Genomic DNA, 23166 nt, shown 5'->3' on the forward strand with positions numbered 1-23166 from the left:
AGGGATCTTCTCACGTCTAAGGTGTGAAACTTATCCTCCTGTGGGTTACCAGGCCTAGTGTGCAAGGATGGCAGTATAATCTCCTGACTTCTGGAATTTAGATGCTACATTTGGAAGGTAGGCCGGGTTTGCACTTAGAACCACTCTATTATCAAACATCTTCATAAAAGAGGGATCCACTGATAATGTCCTACGGGTCTAAGACATCTGCGTTGTAAAAGCCCGCTGACCTGGACGACAACGTAACAGAATCTGCAGAGGCGTTGGCAAAGTAAGCTGCTCCCCCACACAGAAGAGGGAGAGAGGCCAGGATTTTATCCCTCGGCACTTTGTCTTTAATCTGGTCTCTTCAGATCATCATAGACCTAGCCGTGGAATTATCTGAGACTGCCGGCTTCAAGGTCACGTCGGCTTCAAGGTCACGGCTTCAAGGTCATGCTGAGCATTCGTATAAGATATCCTTCAACCTTCCTGTCCAAGGGTTCCCTTAGGAGTCCTGAAGCCTCAAAAGACAGTGAAGATCTCTGAGAAGATTTCGCGACAGCCACATCCACCTTTGGAACCTCATTCCAGAAGGCCATATCTTCATCCTCAAGGGAGTATCTTCTTTTTAATGAAGAGGGATATTAACCTCTTTTCTCCTGCCCAACCCATAGTTGTTTTCGTAAGGGTTTTCATTTTATCATTGACCGCGTATGTGTGCCATTTTTTCTATACCAGTCCCTGGAACATAATGTCCTCCACTGATATTGGCATCTTAACTTCAGTAATACCCATAATGGCTCTTACAGCCTTGACCAGTGTCTTGGTCTTCAGTAGAGAAGAAGGGCCTGCACCGTCATCAGAGGAGGAGGAAGCAGGCAAGTCACATTCACCCTCAGACTTATCGGACTCACTAGAACCCGAGGATAGCACCCTGGACCTAGATTTTTCCTGCTTATCCCTCATTTGATGTAGTAAGGGAATTTTTAGCTTCAGCTTTAATGCCTGATTTCAGGTATATGGCAAGGGTCGGGGATTCCTCACCTATCGTCTGCGGGATAACCGCTGCACAGAGTATTTTCTGCCATGAGTTGTGTAAATTACATCTGCAGAGTGCGCACTTGTTCTTAAGCTTGATGGAACATTTCCCGATCCACTCCGCTTCTCTGGCCAGTCTTACTGTCAACTCTCAGGGTTTCTGTTATGGTGCAACTACAACGTCTGTCGTGCCGCTGTTGCGGGCCATTCTGCATTTGCCTCTGCTTCGGCTGCAGTTCCTGATCCTCCATAGCCAAGTCAGAAGGATAGCCGGAGCATGAACCCTCTCTCAGGCAGTCAGACCTCATTTTTAAATGAGGGACCAGCCAAAAGCTGCTCCTTCTGGCCGGCGCCTCTTCCGGACCCCGCAAAAGTGGATTGTCACTTACGGATCAGATGTCACGTCAGCGCTACTGGGACCGTAATTGCCGGCGTGCTCATCCATGCACACACCTGGCCAGCGATGCTGGCGCGCTCGTTATCAGACTGTTTGTCCCACGCATGCACAGACCAAACCCATGTTGCTGGTGCACTCTTCGTCGGGGTGCGCCTCCTTGAGCAAGCCCTGCGTGACTGTACTCCCAGACAACATGGCACTCCGCAGAACCAGGATGCCCCTGCCACCTTCCCGCTAGTCCGACAGAGCCCCCACGGGGGTACATCCAGATCCATCGACTCTACCGTCTCATACAGAGGACAGCAAAGACGTTGCTCCTGGACCCAGGTATAATCTTCCTTAGGCCGATGTCACACTTGCGATTGCCTTGCGTGAATCTCGCGCGAGGTTCGCGTTGCATCACCCGTCACGGACTCACTCTCCTCACAAGAGCGGGTCGGCTGCATAGAGATGCACGCAACCGACCCGCTCCTGTGAGGAGAGTGTGAGTCCATGACGGTTGATGCACTGCGAAACTCGCACGAGATACACGCAAGGCAATCGCAAGTGTGACATCGGCCTTAGTCACACTTCTTCTGTATAGGTTCCTTACAAGGAAAGTAAGCCAACTGATGCTTGGGAGAGGTGCCGCCCTTTAAACAGTAGATTTCTGGTCCTTGTGGAGTGGATCCCTCTCGTGTGGTTTCGGTCATGGGGGGAAAGGAAAACAAAGACTGGGCTTTCCTCACCCTCCCCAGGTTCAGTGCAGAGTCTCCGATGTTCCTCCCAGCGTCTCTGAAGTCACATTGTCAGCACTGGAACCAGTAACCTCAGTGGCTCATACCGTCTCCTTGGACAGGATTGCAGAGTTCAACGATTAGTTGCAGTGCTATCGATGTGACGTCAACTCTGCAGACAAACACAAATAGGAGCGACAGCAAAGACTCAGCGCTGCATACAACCACAGACAACAGGAGCAGCAGCAAAGACTCAGCGCTGCATACAACCACAGACAACAGGAGCAGCAGCAAAGACTCAGCGCTGCATACAACCACAGGCAACAGGAGCAGCAGCAAAGACTCAGCGCTGCATACAACCACAGACAACAGGAGCAGCAGCAAAGACTCAGCGCTGCATACAACCACAGACAACAGGAGCAGCAGCAAAGACTCAGCGCTGCATACAACCACAGACAACAGGAGCAGCAGCAAAGACTCAGCGCTGCATACAACCACAGACAACAGGAGCAGCAGCAAAGACTCAGCGCTGCATACAACCACAGACAACCGGAGCAGCAGCAAAGACTCAGCGCTGCATACAACCACAGACAACAGGAGCAGCAGCAAAGACTCAGCGCTGCATACAACCACAGACAACAGGAGCAGCAGCAAAGACTCAGCGCTAGACCCCTGGGGGTATAAACAAACTGCACCCGGACGACAGGCGTTTACTGAAACTGGAAAACCCCTACAACCTCATCCACATGCGGAGTTTTTGTTTTTAAATTTGCAGCAGGTCAATTCCTTTTGCAGAATTGCACCTTTTGGGTGCGGATTTCTCCCGTTCTTTTCAATAAAGGCCACAAATCCACAGGTTAATCTGATTGGTATGGTTTATTGCAGTTTTTGGCACTTTTAGCAGAAAAAAACAAAACAAAACAAAAAAACAAAAAACACACACCCAAAAGCAACACTAATAAAAATAGAAAATGTGCATGTGTTTTAGATGCATTAACAATATGAATTTTAGGTTATTAAACCAATATCTGCACCAAATACGTAAACGTGTGAACCTAGCCTAGGGGAGCAGCAGAAAACCACTTGACACCCAATAGTTTTGTCCTTTGCAGGTACAGAAAGTCTCTAACAGAGAACAGATGGATTTTTTTTTTTTTTTTTGTTTCTTTGCTCATCTTTGGGAACGTCCAAAAAAATCTGCCTCAACCATTACCAATAATTACAGTAAGTGGCAAATACAAGATTGGTGAGAAGTGATTGCGGGTGAATTTCCATCTGGTCGTGCCGCTGGCATGAGAAAAGTGCAGTCACCATCAGCTCCATGGGCGCGGGCAGCAATGGCTGGAGCACAATTACTTATAACATGGTGGAAGATCACAGGAAACTAATAGAACATTCTGCCGATCACTGTGCACTAAATGCAGAGCACATGGGCAGTAGGAATGCGCACATGAAAGGGAAGGGAAAAAAATAGGAAGAAATTCTCTTTTGAAAGCTCGTCACAAGATGCAGTTTGTCGGGGTGTGAGGAATTATTAGCTTTTTGCAGCTAAATTTAGACAATTTTCAATCCATCCCCAAGATTGCAGGATCAGCGCGTCCTAGAACGTTCTTTACGTAGCGAAAACAAAAATACATCAACAATTTCCTGCTGTGACCAAATTTCATTTTATTTTTGAATTTCCTTTTTTTTCTTCAAGAGCCAAAACTTTGCTACTTTTCTGTCGCCAATGCCGTATGTGTTTTTGCAGGACGAGTTGTAGCTTTGAAAGACGCCATTCACTTAAAGGGAACCTGTCAGCAGAAATTTCGCACTAAACCGTAAAGATTCCCCCTCTGCAGCTCCTGGGCTGCATTATGGAAAGGTTCCTGTTTCTATTGTGTCCCCTTTGAGACCTAAATAAATACTTTATAAAGTCTTACCTTTTTGTATGCTAATCTTTTTTTTATGGACACGGGGGCGGGCTGTATTTGTGCGTTAGTCGCCCTCCTTCCGCTTTACACCGTCCCCCATCGCTCATTTACATACCTGAGGCCGCCGCCCAGTGCTCCCGAGGTCTCGCGCATGCACCGTGCCACTCTCCCGGGAGTGAGCACTGTGCACAGTGTGACCGCTGGTGACGTGATTGCGCAGGCGCGAGATTATGGTCGGCGCTGTGATAGTCATCAGCAAGTATCCGCCTATAATCTCGTGCCCGCGCTTCTCATTTTGCCTCAACCGTTCTGCGCAAGCGCTGGCCATATGACCCCACATCACCTATTACCCATCTTTCCCTAGAGCAGGAAATAGATGGGAGGAGCAGAGCAGCATAACGGTGGAGGCAGAGTAAAAAGCGCGGGCATGAGATTATGGGCGGGTACTTGCTGATGACAATCACAGCGCCGCCCATAATCTCACGCCTGCGCAATCACGTCACCAGCGGTCTCACTGCACAGTGCTCACTCCCGCGAGAGTGGCACTGGGCATGCGCGAGACCTCGGGAGCACTGGGCGGCGGCCTCAGGTATGTAAATGAGCGATGGAAGACTGCGTAAAGCGGCAGGAGAGCGACTAAACGGACGCAAGACAGCCCGCCCCCGTGACTATAAAAAAAGATTAGCATACAAAAAGGTAAGACTTTATCAAGTCTTTATTTAGGTCTCAAAGGGGGCACAATAACAACAGGAACCTTTCCAGAATGCAGCCAAGGAGCTGCAGAGGGGGCATCTTTTAGGTTTAGTGCGAAATTTCTGCTGACAGGTTCCCTTTAACAATGCAATGAGGGGGAAAAATAAAGTTCCCAGAGTGTGAATTAGTAAAAATAAATAAAATTAAAAAATAAATAAATAAAAATGACCTGATAACATGATTCTCGGCATCAGTAGCAGATAGTGAACTTTGAGGTTTTCTTGATATTTTAGTTAAAAATTAAAGTTAAAAACTTTGCTTTGTGACTCTTAACTTTTTGTTTTTCCATTGCTGCAAGTCTGTGAGCTCTTGTTTCTTGTGTGATCAGCAGTAGTTTTTATTGGTACCATTTTGGGGTACATACGTGATTTTAGGGGGGTGTGGGGGGGGGGAGTGAAATAGGAGGTGCAGAGACTTAAAAAAAGGAGCAATTCTAGGGTGTTGAAATTTTTTTCTGTAATGCTTTATGACATTGACAGATTGGGATTTTACAGATCAGAAGTTCTTTTTGAGGAAAAGGGGGGGGGGGGGGGGAATTCAAACCTTTTTTTTTTTTTTGTGCCCCTAGAAGTCTTGAGCCTGTGATTGTACTAGATGCTGCAATACTTTAGTATAATTGATGTTCTGTGATGGACGCTCCACACAGATGTTGGAAAGAGACTAAGGCTTTGGGCCCAAGGGACTCTGTACCCGCGGATTTTGCCGCGGAAAACCTGCGTATTTATCTGGATTTTCTAAATAAATCCGCAGGTTTTAGCAAGTACAGACACTCCCCATGTTATCCTATGGTATATGGGGAGTGCTGAGTCCATGCTGTGTAATACGTGCGGCTGCGGAATATGCTGTGGATTTCCCGCAGCCGCACATAATTGCATGTCAATTATTTATGCGGTAATATCTGCCGAATTCCCGGCCCTCCACTATGGAGATAGAGGCTGGAACGTCCGCAGGTAAGCCGCACGAATGTCCGCAGGTTTACCGCAGATATTTTGCTGTACTGCCGCAGCTATGAATAGCTGCAGATTCCGGCGAACAGCTGCGGGAAACCTGCGGATATATCCACGGGTACAAAGTCCCGCGGGCACATAGCCTTAAAGTTTGTAGTTTAGTTGCACGTTGGTTGATGGTTTGGTCACCAATCTTTCCCAGGGTCAGATATAATGAAAGGGATTTTCAAAACATACAACAATGAATATTACAGTGCAGTACCATTCACTTTAAGGCTGTGCGCGCACGTGTGCGCTCTGCACCGCACCGAAAATGTGCGCTTCAGAGCGCAGCTGAAAAGCTGCGTTCTGAAGCGCATGGTGCCTCTCCCTATAGACAGCATGCAGAACGCACGGAAGAAGTGACATGTCACTTCTTAGAACGCAGCGATTCGGCAAGCAGCCGAATCGCTGCGTTCTAACATGCCACGTGCGCACGGCCCCTGCACAATCTCCATAGATTATGCTGCGGTGCAGAACGCAGCGTAACTGCATGTAATACGCACACGTGCGCACATACCCTAAGGGTAAGTACCACCTGATCAGAACTTGCTGGGTCCTGACCTACGGGGCCTCGAGTCTCCTCCGCAGGAGACCGCAACTATCTGTGCCCACGATCAGGGTTCGGGGCGCTGCGGTCTCTTCTGTTCTCCCTGCAGTGAACGCTTGTGACTCCACAGCAAAGAATTGACATACTGCGGCTCGATAACCCGCAACGCAGGTCAGGTTACACTGCGGGAAACACAAGTACAGTGTGTATGGGATTTCTAGAAAGCCCATTGACTGTGCAAGGCAGCGCTTCAGACGCAGCGAAAACACACTGCATCCAATATGCTGTGAACCCTGATTGTGGGTGCGCTGCGTAATTGGATAATACTGTAATAGCCAACATTGGCACTACCAAGCAGACTTCTGACACCCCCATAATTAGCACATTGAAGGTGCCGTTGCACACCGGAAGTGGCGCGGCTCCATACGTTGTGTGGCGGTCATGAGTGGTGCACTCTGTATTGGAGAGAGCGTGCAGTACCACTTTTGACCACTACACATCAGGTGGGGGTGCCGGCGATCAGACCCCCACTGATTATTAATGACCCATCCCACCTATCAGCCCTCAATATTGTAATCTTGTAAAGCTGGTAATTAATAGCACAAGCCTTGCAATATTCAGGACAGGGTTAGTAGATAATGTGTCTTCTGGAGGGAACCCTGTGTCAATCCATGTTCATTAGTGTAATTTACTTTCTCATCCCCACGGAGGTTAAACAATCAGCGGAGCCGGTGTTTGTCACATGTCCAGGACAGATGATCCAGTAAACAATAACTTCCATTCACTGGAGTGCAAGCAGAGATCTTGCAAATTGTGAGAAATTCATACATCTCAGTGAAATGGTGTCACTTTTCAGGATGCAAGAAACAAGTGACTAAAGCCATAATGGAACACCCCTTTAACATGATCATAATAGCGGTTTATGGGCTTGTCCTTTACTCTGATAAGGATCAGATTGGCGGCGTTGTGACGTCCGGCGCATGCGCTGAACCTCTGGGACAATAACACATAAACAGCACCGTGTAGTGACCACTTCATGGTACTGCAGCTCAACTCACATTCACTTTCATAGGAAATGAGCTGCTCAAGCCCTTTAATAAACAGGGAGTGAGAAACCAAAAAGGAATACGCTGGGTATGTGCTCATAGATCAAAGTCTATAATGAAGGTAAAAGTCACACTCTTTTCTTTAATACGGCAATTAATTCTTGTTAATAGCCAATATAATAAACAATGAAGAAAATATATAACTGGGTTTAAAGTAAAAAAAGGAACCGTAGAAAATATTATAAATTGATGTTCTTCCAGGGGTAATGACCAATATTCCCCACCATCTGCGCCCGTACCGGTCAGAGACGTAGTCCTCGCCATTAGCAATAGGGCACGTTGTGGTCACGTCCAGGCTTTCTTCCCTGTATCTCCGGCTCTCGCCATTCTGTCCTAAACGTCTTTTCCCTGCGATACGGATGGGGAGGGCTCGATTGCTGAAAAGACAAACAACAGTTGATTAATTCCGTGTACAGTGTGGCATTAAAATATTCTGCAACCCCAAAATAATGGAGACCCCCCCACCCCCAGCATCTCCAAACTACAAGTTTTCTGCAAGAAATTATGCAAAAATATAGCATATTTTTCGTTTTATAAGACGCACCGGATTATAGACACACCTCAAATTTAGAAGCGGAAAAAAAAAAATATTTTTTTTTTAATTAGAATTTTTATTGATTTTCAAAAGCAAACAAATCATTACATAGAAACAAATAATAATAATATCAGTAATATCAACAATATGAAGGTTTGTTTTATAATCCTAGTGCGACTTAATCCCAATGCTCACTAGGGTGGAGCAGCTCAGGAAGGTCACAGGAGGCAGGGCGACGCTGCGGGCTCAGAGAATGGGGTTAGGAGGGGCGGTGATACTGCGGGCTCAGGGTGTCATGGCGGTAGTGGGTGCCACTGATCTGCCTGCTGGCTGCAGTGGTGTCTCGGCGGCCCCCATTGATCTGTCGGCATGCTGTGAGGGGTGTCACTGTAGTAGAGCGTCTCAGGAGGGTCACAGGAAGGGGTGTCTCAGCGGCGGGTGCCATTGATCTGACTGCGGGCTCCATTGAAATAACCCGCGTTTGACGAGATGGACATCGAGAAAATGGTCGTGGAGGCGGCACGTGCGCAGATTGACGCAATAGACTTCCATAAAATGGCCACTGAGTCCCATTGCGGCAATCTGCGCACGTGCCGCCTCCACAACCACTTTCTTTAAATCCATCACATCAACTGCAGGCGATTCAATAGAACCTGTAGTCCGATGAATGAACCCGCTGCCGAGACACCCCGTCCTGTGACCCTCCTGAGCTGCTCCACTGAGCCCTCAGTATTGCCGACCCTCCCTCCTATGACCCCGCTACACCACCGCCACCCCAGCACCCCAGTAAGCCATATCCGGATTGTAAGATGCACCCCCATTTTACCCCCAGGGGGGGGGGGGATGTGCGCCTTATCAGGAAAATATGGTATATTTTAACTTATCCTAAATAGTATAAAAAATATCAGTAAACGGCAAGTAATACCATTCTCGCATATTATTATTATTATAGCGCCATTTATTCCATGGCGCTTTACAAGTGAAAGGGTATACGTACAACAATCATTAACAGTACATAACAGACTGGTATAGGAGGAGAGAGGACCCTGCCCGCGAGGGCTCACAGTCTACAGGAGGAGAGGACCCTGCCCGCGAGGGCTCACAGTCTACAGGAGGAGAGAGGACCCTGCCCGCGAGGGCTCACAGTCTACAGGAGGAGAGGACCCTGCCCGCGAGGGCTCACAGTCTACAGGAGGAGAGAGGACCCTGCCCGCGAGGGCTCACAGTCAACAGGAGGAGAGAGGACCCTGCCCGCGAGGGCTCACAGCCTACAGGAGGAGAGAGGACCCTGCCCACGAGGGCTCACAGTCTACAGGAGGAGAGGACCCTGCCCGCGAGGGCTCACAGTCTACAGGAGGAGAGAGGACCCTGCCCGTGAGGGCTCACAGTCAACAGGAGGAGAGAGGACCCTGCCCGCGAGGGCTCACAGCCTACAGGAGGAGAGAGGACCCTGCCCGCGAGGGCTCACAGCCTACAGGAGGAGAGAGGACCCTGCCCACGAGGGCTCACAGTCTACAGGAGGAGAGAGGACCCTGCCCGCGAGGGCTCACAGTCTACAGGAGGAGAGCGGACCCTGCCCGCGAGGGCTCACAGTCTACAGGAGGAGAGAGGACCCTGCCCGCGAGGGCTTACAGTCTACAGGGAATGGGTGATGGTACGATAGGTGAGGACAGAGCTGGTTGCGCAGTGGTCTGTTACCAGTAAAACGTAAGACAGACTGGATTCTGAGAACATAAATTGGGTTACACTTCCACAGAGCGAAGGACTGCTATTCTCTGGGAGACCAATAAACAGCAGAAGAGCCGCATATAAGGCATTATGGATGTGCACAGTGTGGTCGATCTAGGCCTCCAGAAGCAGAGCCGCCATTAAACCCCTGGGACATGACTCTGCGGTTATGTCCCAGTCTATACAGCAAAGCTAAAAACATGAAATGTCAGCGTATTGTGTGCTCCAGTGTGAGGATTACAATTTCACTAAATAAAATTTGGTTTAACTAAAACTACATTGTCTGATTATACGGTAATACAAAAATAAATAAATAACAAGAGCAAGAGCATAGGTTGTCATGTACCCACCTTCACCGACCAGAAGAAAATCCTTTGTAAAATCCTTTAGTGCCACGTGAAGAGTTGGGAACTCGATGACCGTTTTGTGCCTGAGGTTTTCTAGGAGACTTTTGCTGGGGTCCAGCTCATAATACCTACAAAACAAGAACATTTTAATTCAAAAGGCAAAGGAAGCAGCAGAACAATGGACGGCTGCCACAGATTTCATATCGGACACCTCCAAAGTTCTTTACAGTAAGGCTTCCGCATACAGGTATTAGATAAATGTTGGTCGACAGTGACACGGGGTCTTCCGACTCTCCCCGGGCCGTTCATGTTACGGGAGAAGAGGATCAGTCAATACAACAATGTCCGATCTTGTCGTTTTCAGCTTAGATAAGAAGCTGCTGCCACCAGAGGGGCCTGAAAGACACTTTCCCCTTCTATTTGTTGGAAAACAAGTGACTATTCAGCTGAGACGAGCGTTCATATATATTGGAGGGTCAGGAGAGATGGTTGTGGACCAAATGAGGGGCAGTAACGTGCCCCCGTCACACTCAGCACTGGGCACGGCCCACCCAGGACCACAAGCTGAGAGTGAAGATACAGAACCGGGACGATATCGTCACATCCGGACAACTTTCCTATTACAAGTATGTTAGTAAATGGTTTTAAAGTAGGCAGTCCCTTTTAATGTCGGGATTTTCATATAAACAACGTAACTACCTGTTCGGACCAGGAGTCTTCCTTTCAGACAACATAAACACCTTCACCTCAGACGGTGACGTCACATATTCTCTTAGCCTGAAAAAGAGGTAGGAAAGTGTGATCAAATGTCCCAAAACAGTCCTCATTAAACAGAGGTTAGTTTTTAACACAGAGGATGAAAATCAAGATCTCTAATGCCCCCAATCAGAAGTAACAATTAAAGATGAGTGGCACTACCATGCTCGGGTGCTCAGTACTGGTAACTAGTGATGAGCGGGCACTACCATGCTCGGGTGCTCAGTACTGGTAACTAGTGATGAGCGGCACTACCATGCTCGGGTGCTCAGTACTGGTAACTAGTGATGAGTGGGCACTACCATGCTCAGGTGCTCTGTACTGGTAACTAGTGATGAGCGGGCACTACCATGCTCGGGTGCTCAGTACTGGTAACTAGTGATGAGCGGGCACTACCATGCTCGCGTGCTCAGTACTGGTAACTAGTGATGAGCGGGCACTACCATGCTCGGGTGCTCTCTACTGGTAACTAGTGATGAGCGGGCACTACCATGCTCGGGTGCTGTCTACTGGTAACTAGTGATGAGCGGGCACTACCATGCTCGGGTGCTCAGTACTGGTAACTAGTGATGAGCGGGCACTACCATGCTCAGGTGCTCAGTAATGGTAACTAGTGATGAGCGCGCACTACCTTGCTCGGGTGCTCAGTACTGGTAACTAGTGATGAGCGGGCACTACCATGCTCAGGTGCTCAGTAATGGTAACTAGTGATGAGCGGGCACTGCCATGCTCAGGTGCTCAGTACTGGTAACTAGTGATGAGCGGGCACTACCATGCTCAGGTGCTCAGTACTGGTAACTAGTGATGAGCGGGCACTACCATGCTCGGGTGCTCAGTACTGGTAACTAGTGATGAGCGGGCACTACCATGCTCAGGTGCTCAGTAATGGTAACTAGTGATGAGCGCGCACTACCATGCTCGGGTGCTCAGTACTGGTAACTAGTGATGAGTGGGCACTACCATGCTCAGGTGCTCAGTAATGGTAACTAGTGATGAGCGGGCACTACCATGCTCGGGTGCTCGGTACTGGTAACTAGTGATGAGTGGGCACTACCATGCTCGGGTGCTCGGTACTGGTAACTAGTGATGAGCCGGCACTACCATGCTCGGGTGCTCGGTACTGGTAACTAGTGATGAGCCGGCACTACCATGCTCGGGTGCTCGGTACTGGTAACTAGTGATGAGCCGGCACTACCATGCTCGGTACTGGTAACTAGTGATGAGTGGGCACTACCATGCTCGGGTGCTCAGTACTGGTAACTAGTGATGAGCGGGCACTACCATGCTCGGGTGCTCAGTACTGGTAACTAGTGATGAGCGGGCACTACTATGCTCAGGTGCTCTGTACTGGTAACTAGTGATGAGCGGGCACTGCCATGCCCGGGTGCTCTGTACTGGTAACTAGTGATGAGCGGGCACTACCATGCTCGGGTGCTCTGTACTGGTAACTAGTGATGAGTGGGCACTACCATGCTCGGGTGCTCTGTACTGGTAACTAGTGATGAGCGGGCACTACCATGCTCGGGTGCTCTGTACTGGTAACTAGTGATGAGTGGGCACTACCATGCTCAGGTGCTCAGTACTGGTAACTAGTGATGAGGGGGCAACAACCATGCTCGGGTGCTCAGTACTCGTAACTAGTGATGAGCGGGCACTACCATGCACGGGTGCTCAGTACTCGTAACTAGTGATGAGCGGGCACTACCATGCTCGGGTGCTCAGTACTCGGAACTAGTGATGAGCGGGCACTACCATGCTCGGGTGCTCAGTACTGGTAACTAGTGATGAGTGGGCACTACCATGCTCAGGTGCTCAGTACTGGTAACTAGTGATGAGGGGGCAACAACCATGCTCGGGTGCTCAGTACTCGTAACTAGTGATGAGCGGGCACTACCATGCACGGGTGCTCAGTACTGGTAACTAGTGATGAGCGGGCACTACCATGCTCGGGTGCTCTGTACTGGTAACTAGTGAGGAGCAAGCACTACCATGCTCGGGTGCTCAGTACTGGTAACTAGTGATGAGTGGGCACTACCATGCTCAGGTGCTCAGTACTGGTAACTAGTGATGAGTGGGCACTACCATGCTCAGGTGCTCAGTACTCGTAACTAGTGATGAGTGGACACTACCATGCTCAGGTGCTCAGTACTGGTAACTAGTGATGAGTGGGCACTACCATGCTCGGGTGCTCAGTACTGGTAACTAGTGATGAGCAGGCACTACCATGCTCAGGTGCTCAGTACTGGTAACTAGTGATGAGTGGGCACTACCATGCTCGGGTGCTCAGTACTGGTAACTAGTGATGAGCGGGCACTACCATGCTCAGGTGCTCAGTACTGGTAACTAGTGATGAGCGGGCACTACCATGCTCGGGTGCTCAGTACTCATAACTAGTGATGAGCGGGCACTACCATGCTCGGGTGCTCAGTACTGGTAACTAGTGATGAGCGGGCACTACCATGCTCGGGTGCTCAGTACTGGTAACTAGTGATGAGTGAGCACTATCATGCTCAGGTGCTCAGTACTGGTAACTAGTGATGAGTGGGCACTACCATGCACGGGTGCTCAGTACTGGTAACTAGTGATGAGTGGGCACTACCATGCTCAGGTGCTCAGTACTGGTAACTAGTGATGATGGCTCCTGTTGAAAACCTCTCACCCAGCCAATCAATCTACCAATTTGCACTGATGAGACGCAAGAACCCCAAAACAGTGGTCTGCAGATTAAGCGTCTGGTTAGGAATTATATTCAGTGACAAGATCCTTTAAAGGGTCGATGTTGATTTGTAGGATTCCTTTTTCAAATAGGTGGCACTAGAGGCCATTTGCAGGTACAGAACATTCCCCAGCAGGAAAGTGACGGCGACTCGCAATTATCACATACCTCTGACGAATGGTGGGATCAGACTCTGTTGGGTGGATGTAGGTTTTCAGGATCTCAGTGAGAGTTTTGCTATCTGGTACCCTACAAAAAAAAAAAAAAAAAAAAAAAAAAAGTAATGAATAACTTTTTGAACAACTTTTTGCACCTCATCTCGCCCTGCTGTGGATTATAGCAGCCATTTAGTCACCCAGGCGCCCCATAGATGCACAGTCCCTGCTTCCCCCGCCCCACTGTATGGCGCCTCCTATTATACACAAAATTGTATAATATATAGATCGCCAATGTATGTAAAGCGCTGTGGAATTAATAGTGCTATATAAATAAATAACGTTAATAAATATATACACACACATATATACACACACACATATACATATATACACATACATATATACACATACATATACATATATACACATACATATATACACAATATTATATATATATATATATATATATATATATATATATATATATATATACATATATACATATATACATATACACATATACACATATATATCCATACACACACATATACACACACATATATACATATACACACACATATACACACACACACATATATACATATACACATATATATATACATATATATACACACACACACACATACATATATATACACACACACATACATACATATATATACACACACACACATACATATATATACACACACACACATACATATATAATATATATATACATATATATATACACACACACATATATATACATACATACACACACACATATATATACACATATATATATATATATATATATATATATATATATATATATATATATATATATATATATATATATATATATATATATATATATATATATATATATATATATATATATACATACATGTACATACATATACACACACATATATATATATATACATACATACATACACACATACACACACATACATACATTTTATATATATATATATATATATATATATATATATATATATATATATATATATATATATATAATAATATGTGTATGTATGTATATAAATATATTTCACCCTCCCGTCAGGCGCAGAGTTACCGCCGCTACTCCTGGTATCCGCTATTATCTGCAGTGCTGATGTCACTTGATAGAGCTGCAGCCAATCAGTGAGCTCAGTCCAAGATGATGTCATGAGCCACTAAGCTCAGTGATTGGTTGCAGCGCTGTTGATGGCGCTTCGGCGCTGAAGACGTTAACAGTAACTGGAAGCAACGGTGGAGCCCAGGGGAAGACACGGGGGGGGGGGGGGAGGGGGGGTTTCAAGCAGGGGAGAGGGGTTTTCTGAAACTGGCTTTCCTTCTGCTCTGCACAGTTTGTTATAGGACATTGAGCGGTGCCATCACTGGGTTGATGCATGTGGCTATACATACCTCTTCTCGGTGTACTCGGCCTGACTCTGAGGAAACTGCAGCTGTATTTGCCAGTAAAATCTTTGTTCTCTAGAAGGCGAGACAAGAACATGACATCAGACGCCGCTTTTCGTACGTTGGAGCTATATTTCTATATTTGGCCCAGTTCTCCATACGTCTCTATCCATGGAGGACGAGGCCCGGTCCAGCCCGTGTGTGTGTCACAGCTATAAGTGCACAATATTTGGTTGCTAGGCCTGCCTGTGGCACGGCCGCCCCATCCCTACACCCGAGGGTCATAAAACGCGGCTTCCTTCGCTCCAGACTGGACTCTGGGCCAAGGAGCGGCCGGTTCTGATGTAATGTTACAGAGACGCCTCGGCTCCTGGCTCCCGGAGCGCTCCAGATCTTCTCCCACCCGCTTCACTTGTCTCTCCGTGGACAGAGGAGGCTCTTGATGGCGTCTCAGATGGCGCTGCCCAGGCCCCGCATAAAGAAACACATTATTCCTATGTACGTCTGGAAACTACGCAGACTGTGAATGTCTGACAGCCGTCCATTACAGCCCGTCTCCTGGCCCTCCGCACGTCTGAGCTTCTGCTATGTAACATTATGTAATAGGTCAGACCAATGTTTATGTGTTTGGTAGAAACGGCGCCACTCTGGTCTGTAGGATGTGTGTGGTATTACAACCTACACATAAATCACTTGAAAGAGGCTGCACTGTAATACCGTACACAGCCTGCGCACAGGAGTGGCGCTGTTTTTTGAAGTTTTTGATGATCGGCAGAGAAGCTACAATATATTTTAGGATGGTGGGGTGGGTTGTCTATGTTAAAGCAGAAAAAAAAGGCACAGAGGGCGAAAATCCATAGGGGGGGGGGAGCAAAGCATTCCTGGGACACCATGGGTCTATCGCTGGCTCCCCGATGCTGCTCAGTGTTTTGGCCGCAGCAGTTATGTCACCTGCGCTAAACCGCTGCAGCCCCTCACTAAGCTTAGTGATTGGCTGCAGCGGATGTGATGTCATCTATGTAGACAAAAAAGAAGAGCTGTGGAGAATAAAGCGCAATAGGGTCTTACCCTTATAGGCACAGGGCAATAGGCAAGGGGAGCAATTATACTCACCAACTTTAGTTGTGACAGTCACAACAACTGTAATCGCATTTGCAAATGGATCCAGGCAGCGGCAACCCCAGGCGGCTGATAACAGAGAACAATTGTAGAAAAAAGGGTTTCTATACCGCGCCAATGATCACAAATCTGGAAGTCGGATTGATGTGGCTTTATTGTAGCACAGGTCTACGCGTTTCAGGAGCTCTGCTCCCTTCCTCAGGACCATAGAAACAACATCAAATCACTTTTGATGTTGTTTCTATGGTCCTGAGGAAGGGAGCAGAGCTCCTGAAACGCGTAGACCTGTGCTACAATAAAGCCACATCAATCAGACTTCCAGATTTGTGATCATTGGCGCGGTATAGAAACCCTTTTTTCTACAATTGTTCTCTGTTATCTATGTAGACAAAACACCAAGACCCAAGTGGCAGCCAGGAGCCGGCGCAGGAACCTGGGAAGTACGAGAACCTGCAATGTTTATTATTTTAGAAAATTTGAGGTAACCCCCTCTAAAAAGGATGGGGATAGGGTGGGGAGGAGGGGAACAAACAAAAAAATAATGTATAGCCATCTACGAATACAAGCTCTCTGCGCAGTCACTCCATCCTGCACGCGCTGGCAAAGGGATAAGAATTAGACAATATTTGGGGAACCCTAAAAACCAGCCGCAAACTCTATAAACGTCTGTCCTGTGTCCGCCGCCAGCAAAAAGCGGGACAGCAAACAACCAGAGCCACTCTGCTAACGGAGGGGGGGCAGGGAGCGCAGGCACAAGCGGGCCTTGTCTGCAAATATCCACGGAAAAGCCGCCGTTTTCATCTAAATACATCTTTTAACACTTGATCTGATGTTTTGATTGCAGGTCAGTTTCCCAGAACAAACACGAGCGGTACAAGAGGCTTGTGTGCGCCGCCCGCACGCCGGCCCCGGCACATGGGAAGATTGGGGGCTGCCAGGAGCCGCGCGCAGATTCCACTGGAAAGTTGTAATGTTTGTGAAGCAATAAGTTCGAGTCTCGCAAAAACAGAAGAAGAAAATATATATTAAAAAAAAAAAAGTACATCGCTGATTTGCATTTGGTTTCCGCCCCTGGTATGTAGCACAACACTGGAAAAACTTAAACGCTGCTTTGAAGACATTCATAGAGCAAATTATGCACCTTCTAAAGGAGATCGAGGTCTCCTTATGGCCATACATGGTAGATGAAAGACCGCCAAACCGGGAGATTTCTGCAGACCGCCAAGGTGTCCCCCCGACATGGAGAATGCTGCATCGTGATCAGTGGCTCAAAGCGACAACATTGAATTCTCGACGAGTCCAGGTGAAGTCTTGGCACGAAAGTTTCCGAATTGCAACCTTAAAGGGAACCAAACATCAGGATTTTCGTGTATAAGGTGCAGCCAGTGCAGTACTGGCACTATCATGCACAGTGTGTACATACCATCAGGGGGCAGCTCGGGTGTTTAGGCAGCGAAATACAACTTTATAAAGTTTGAAATTTCGTGCACTTTTTGATTGACGTGTGCACCTCTGCAGATAATGTCCGGGCGGGTTATGCAGGAATTCCCCACCCCCCCACCAGCCTGTTCCTCCCCCTCTCCTGATGCCGGGCGGGTTATGCAGGAGTTCCCCGCACCCCCGCGCCGCCTGTTCCTTCCTCCCTCCCTCTGGCTGTATGTAAATATCTAATCTTCAGAAATATGGCGCCGGAGTGGGCCTCTGCGCATAGCGCTTATCTCCGGCGCCATGTTTCTGAAGCCCCCGCATTACACAACTTGGTGTCTGAGAGGGTGGCGCATGCGCCCTCGTTTCTTCACAGCCCGTTGTGACCGCGGGAGCACGCGCGATTAGAACAGGACAGAACAGCTGACCGGAGGACGCGATTACCTGCTGCTCCTGTATCGTGCCGCCCCAGGACACCGGGCCAACACACCAGCCGGTGTGACATCGCTGTGGCGCCGCCCTCTCAGACACCAAGTTGTGTAATGCGGGGGCTTCAGAAACATGGCGCCGGAGATAAGCGCTATGCGCAGAGGCCCACTCCGGCGCCATGTTTCTGAAGATTAGATATTTACATATAGCCAGAGGGAGGGAGGAACAGGCGGCGCGGGGGGGCGGGGAACACGTGCATAACCCGCCCGGACATTATCTGCGGAGGTGCACACATCAATCAAAAAGTGCACGAAATTTCAAACTTTATAAAGTTGTATTTCGCTGCCTAAACACCCGAGCTGCCCCCTGATGGTATGTACACAACGTGCATGATAGTGCCCGCACTGCACTGGCTGCAGCTTATACACGAAAATCCTGATGTTTGGTTCCCTTTAAGGCCATGTGCCCATGGGAGAAAGTAACTGGATTATGCAGCGGAAAACCCGTGGATTTTCTATATTTTTCAGTTAAATCCGCGGGTTTACTCAAGTACAGACTCTCCCCATGTTATCCTATAGGATTTGCAGAGTGCTGTATTAATGCTGCGGTATTTGCAGCTGCGGAAAATGCTGCGGATTTCCCGCAGCCGCGCATAACTGCACGTCCATTATTCAAAAGGAATTATCTGCGGAATTCCCACTCATCCACTATGAAGATACAGGACGGGAATTCCGCGGGAATTCCGCACTGTTTCCGCAGGTTTTCCGCAATGGATAGCTGCGGATTCCGGGAAGTTGCTGCATAAACCCGCGGAAATACCTGCAGAAAAGTCCGCCGGTACAATCTCCCATGGGCACATGGCCTAAAGGGTTGCTCCGACACCGCTTCATTCTGCATCGTTGTCCGGTGTCTGCCTGAAAACGTCCATGAGCCACGCCAGCCGTGCCCACGACCTAACAGGCATCATTCAGCGCAGCTCAAAAGCAAATGAGCATGGGCATGCAAAAAAGTCGAAAATTACAACGCGGTCCGTCCATGAATTGTGACGAGATGATATTAAGGGCTATGGTCAAATATTAGCAAAACATGGCTTCTTCCATAAAGAGCGCCACGCGAGTCCACAGGCTGAGAGTGGTATTGCAGCGTTGGTGTGGCTCCGGAAGACTGCAGCCCCCCATCACTCCTAGACTGTACCCCACATCTTCTGCCGTGTCTTTTAGTACAAGATTCCAGCTCATGCGACATTTTAGCAATGAGAAAATTCAACATCTGACATATTTGCTGTAAAACTAGCTCCAGGTGCCAAACCCGTCCTGCGGCCGGAGAGGCTTGTCACATCCTGGCACGTCCGGGCTCCTCACACCCGGCCGCCGTCTTTCCGTAGTTCTGTGTAACCATCTTAAATCCCTGACCACATCCACATTGTATAAACACGGGATTCTGGCTGCACAGAGGGAACGGCCGTGCCCTACTGATGTGGTCAGCGGGGAGAACATTAAGACTCTGGCTGCACGTGGCATCGAGGAGAACAGTAAATATGGCACATATGACTGTACGCAGGCCAGCGCTCGGGACCGCAAGCACCGCCACCGAGGAAGGAAAGGGTTAATGAGCCAAAAGAGGACTAGAAAGGGGGTGAACTCCTCGCCTAATGTGGGGCTCATTCCAGACACCATTTAATCCCTGAAGACAGTGAGTGCAGCGCTGGATTCCTGCCATCAATGGGAGCAGACCAGGCGCTCCACCGTGTGCAAAGGGCACCCCGAATCCCCCCTCAACGCAGTGCCCAGAGACAGAATAGCTTTAACCAGAACCCTTCTTGGTTATAGCAATGGGAAATAAGTTGCAGTACCGGCGGTGGCCACAATACAGTGCATGGAGCTGTGCCGGTCCGGTTATATACAATGTTTACCTTCTCTGTGCCAAAACAGCTGGTGACAGCTGATCGGTGCGGGTGCCATGTGCCGGACCCCACAATCGGTTCTTATTGGCTTATCCTAAAAGTAGGTCAGCAACACCTAAAACCCCTTTAACACCTTATCACCTGGAACGTCACACACTGGCTCCCTGACTTTGAAACTGGGCCCACATCCCTGCCGACAGATGATGGCTGTGTTATTCAGCCATCAACTGCCTTGAACAACTGCGGGTAGAGCCGATCTATGCCTGCAATTGTTAACCTGTTAAATGCCGCTGTCAATATGCATCACCAGCATAACAGCTAACCCATGCTCCTTCCATTATGCAATACCGGTGGCTTTCCATGAAAGCCAGGGTCTGCTGAAGATGCCCCATACCTGTTATAACAGTACACCAGTGAACACCAACCCGTGGCCAGCGTTCATAGGAGACTGTGATTTCTGCTATATACAGCAATGCTGTGGTATTGCTGTATATAGCGCAAGGGGATCGCATGTTTAAGTCACCTAAGGGGACTAACAAGTACAGTACCCTTTTTTTTTTCCACTGTACTTGTTAGTCCCCTCAGGTGACTTAGACATGCGATCCCTTGTGCTATATACAGCAATATCACTGCATTGCTGCAAGTGATCGCATGTTTAAGTCAACTAAGGGGACTGGCAAGTACAGGGAAGAAAAAAAAAAGGTTAAATGTCATATGAAAGTAAAAATGAACTATATAAAAAAAAGTTCAAATCACCTCCCTTTTACCTCATTAAAAAATAAAAATATTTGGTATCGCTATGTTTGTAAACTTCTGATTTATCAAAATATAATCTAACTTAATCAGACTGGTAAATGGAAAAACAAGAAAAAGAAAATAAAAAAATTAAGAATTGTGGTTTTCCGGCCGTCGCAACAGAAAAAAAATATAACAACAAGCGATCAAAATATAATATACACCCGACATCAGCTGTGCTAGGACCAAGTCTTTATAATCTCTTCATTAATGACCTTGTGGATGGGATTGATAGTAAAGCGTCAGTCTTTGATGATGACACCAAACTATGTAGGATATTAAAAACTGACCTTGATAGTACAATATTACAGAACGATCTGGATAAGATGTCAGAATGGGCAGATACTTGGCAAATGAGATTTAATGTTGATAAATGTAAAGTAATGCACCTAGGACGGAGTAATCCTATAGCTGCGTATACATTAAATGGAAGTAAACTCGGGACTACAGAACAGGAGAAGGACCGGGGGATTCTCATTACAAATAAGCTGAGGAGCAGCACTCAATGTCAGGCAGCAGCTGCAAAAGCAAACGAGATTCTAGGGTGTATAAAAAGAGAGATTAGACCCCGGGATCCCAACGTATTGTTTCCCCTCTATAAATCACTTGTAAGGCCACGTCTGGAATATGGGATCCAGTTTTGGGCTCCACATTGTAAAAAGGACATTCAGAAGTTAGAGTCAGTTCAAAGGCGGGTAACTAGATTATTGCAAGGAATGGAGGCCGCCCGTGTGATGAGTAATGGAGGCTGCCCGTATGATGAGTAATGGAGGCCGCCCGTGTGATGAGTAATGGAGGCCGCCCGTGTGATGAGTAATGGAGGCCGCCCATGTGATGAGTAATGGAGGCCGCCCATGTGATGAGTAATGGAGGCCGCCCATGTGATGAGTAATGGAGGCCGCTCGTGTGATGAGTAATGGAGGCCGCCCGTATGATGAGTAATGGAGGCCGCCCGTATGATGAGGAATGGAGGCCGCCCGTATGATGAGGAATGGAGGCCGCCCGTATGATGAGGAATGGAGGCCGCCCGTATGATGAGGAATGGAGGCCGCCCGTATGATGAGGAATGGAGGCCGCCCGTATGATGAGGAATGGAGGCCGCCCGTATGATGAGGAATGGAGGCCGCCCGTATGATGAGAGGTTGAAAAAGTTAGATATGTTTAGCTTAGAAAAAAAAGACATCTCAGAGGAGATCTCATTATCTGTATAAATAAATGTGTGGTCAATATAAAGGACTGGCACATGACTTATTTCTTCCAAAGACAATACTAAGGACCAGGGGGCACTCACTGCGGGAGAAGACAATACTAAGGACCAGGGGGCACTCACTGCGGGGGAAGACAATACTACAATACTAAGGACCAGGGGGCACTCACTGCGGGGGAAGACAATACCAAGGACCAGGGGGCACTCACTGCGGGGGAAGACAATACCAAGGACCAGGGGGCACTCACTGCGGGGGAAGACAATACCAAGGACCAGGGGGCACTCACTGCGGGGGAAGACAATACTAAGGACCAGGGGCACTCACTGCGGGGGAAGACAATACTAAGGACCAGGGGGCACTCACTGCGGGGGAAGACAATACTAAGGACCAGGGGGCACTCACTGCGGGGGAAGACAATACTAAGGACCAGGGGCACTCACTGCGGGGGAAGACAATACTAAGGACCAGGGGACACTCACTGCGGGGGAAGACAATACTAAGGACCAGGGGGCACTCACTGCGGGGGAAGACAATACTAAGGACCAGGGGGCACTCACTGCGGGGGAAGACAATACTAAGGACCAGGGGGCACTCACTGCGGGGGAAGACAATACCAAGGACCAGGGGACATTCACTGCGAGAGGAAGAAAGGTGATTCCGGCAGCTAAATAGGAAAGGGTTCTTTACAGTTAGAGCAGTCAGACTGTGGAATGTGACCACAAGAGGTAGTGATGGCAGATACTATAATAGCTTTATAAAAAACGGGGTAAATTATTTCCTCAGTACACAACATCGTGGTTTATAGATAATTTAGTGACAAAATATATAATTAGTGGAGGAAGGTTGACTTTGAAGGACCGGGGGCTTTTTTTCAACCTATGTAGCAAACTGTTTATGTGTAGGCAATGATGGCCAGTAGCCTAACAAAACGAGCAGGAAACTTCTTTGGGAAAGAATGGAACACTGCAATTTTACTCATAAAAACAAAAAGAATAATGCTTTTATTTTTTATTTAAAAAAAAAAAAAAAAAATACTCCTCCAAATGACCCTATTAAAAGAGGTTTTCTGTTTTTTTGGAACAGTTTTGTGTTTAAAAAAACCCCAAAAGAAAAACAGAAACTGTAAGCTGTGCTTTACTCCCCCTTCTCAGGTCCAGCGCCGAGTCTCCGCTGCT

At 47.9% G+C, this 23166-nt stretch overlaps 1 protein-coding gene across 1 annotated transcript in view; it reads right to left on the bottom strand.

Annotated features, from left to right (window-relative positions):
* Positions 1-7503: 7503 nt before the first annotated feature.
* Positions 7504-23166, bottom strand: part of ZNHIT6 (zinc finger HIT-type containing 6) — a 57929-nt gene continuing 42266 nt past the window's right edge. Inside the window, exons 6-10 of the mRNA XM_075321194.1 lie at positions 15119-15187; positions 13692-13772; positions 10751-10828; positions 10055-10179; positions 7504-7818 (exon numbers count right to left, since the gene is read on the bottom strand). Coding sequence (XP_075177309.1) covers positions 7775-7818; positions 10055-10179; positions 10751-10828; positions 13692-13772; positions 15119-15187 — 397 coding nt within the window. The 3' untranslated portion in view covers positions 7504-7774. The remainder of the gene's footprint in view (positions 7819-10054; positions 10180-10750; positions 10829-13691; positions 13773-15118; positions 15188-23166) is intronic.

Source organism: Anomaloglossus baeobatrachus, chromosome 8 (assembly GCF_048569485.1).
Source record: "Anomaloglossus baeobatrachus isolate aAnoBae1 chromosome 8, aAnoBae1.hap1, whole genome shotgun sequence".
Classification (NCBI taxonomy): domain Eukaryota; kingdom Metazoa; phylum Chordata; class Amphibia; order Anura; family Aromobatidae; genus Anomaloglossus; species Anomaloglossus baeobatrachus.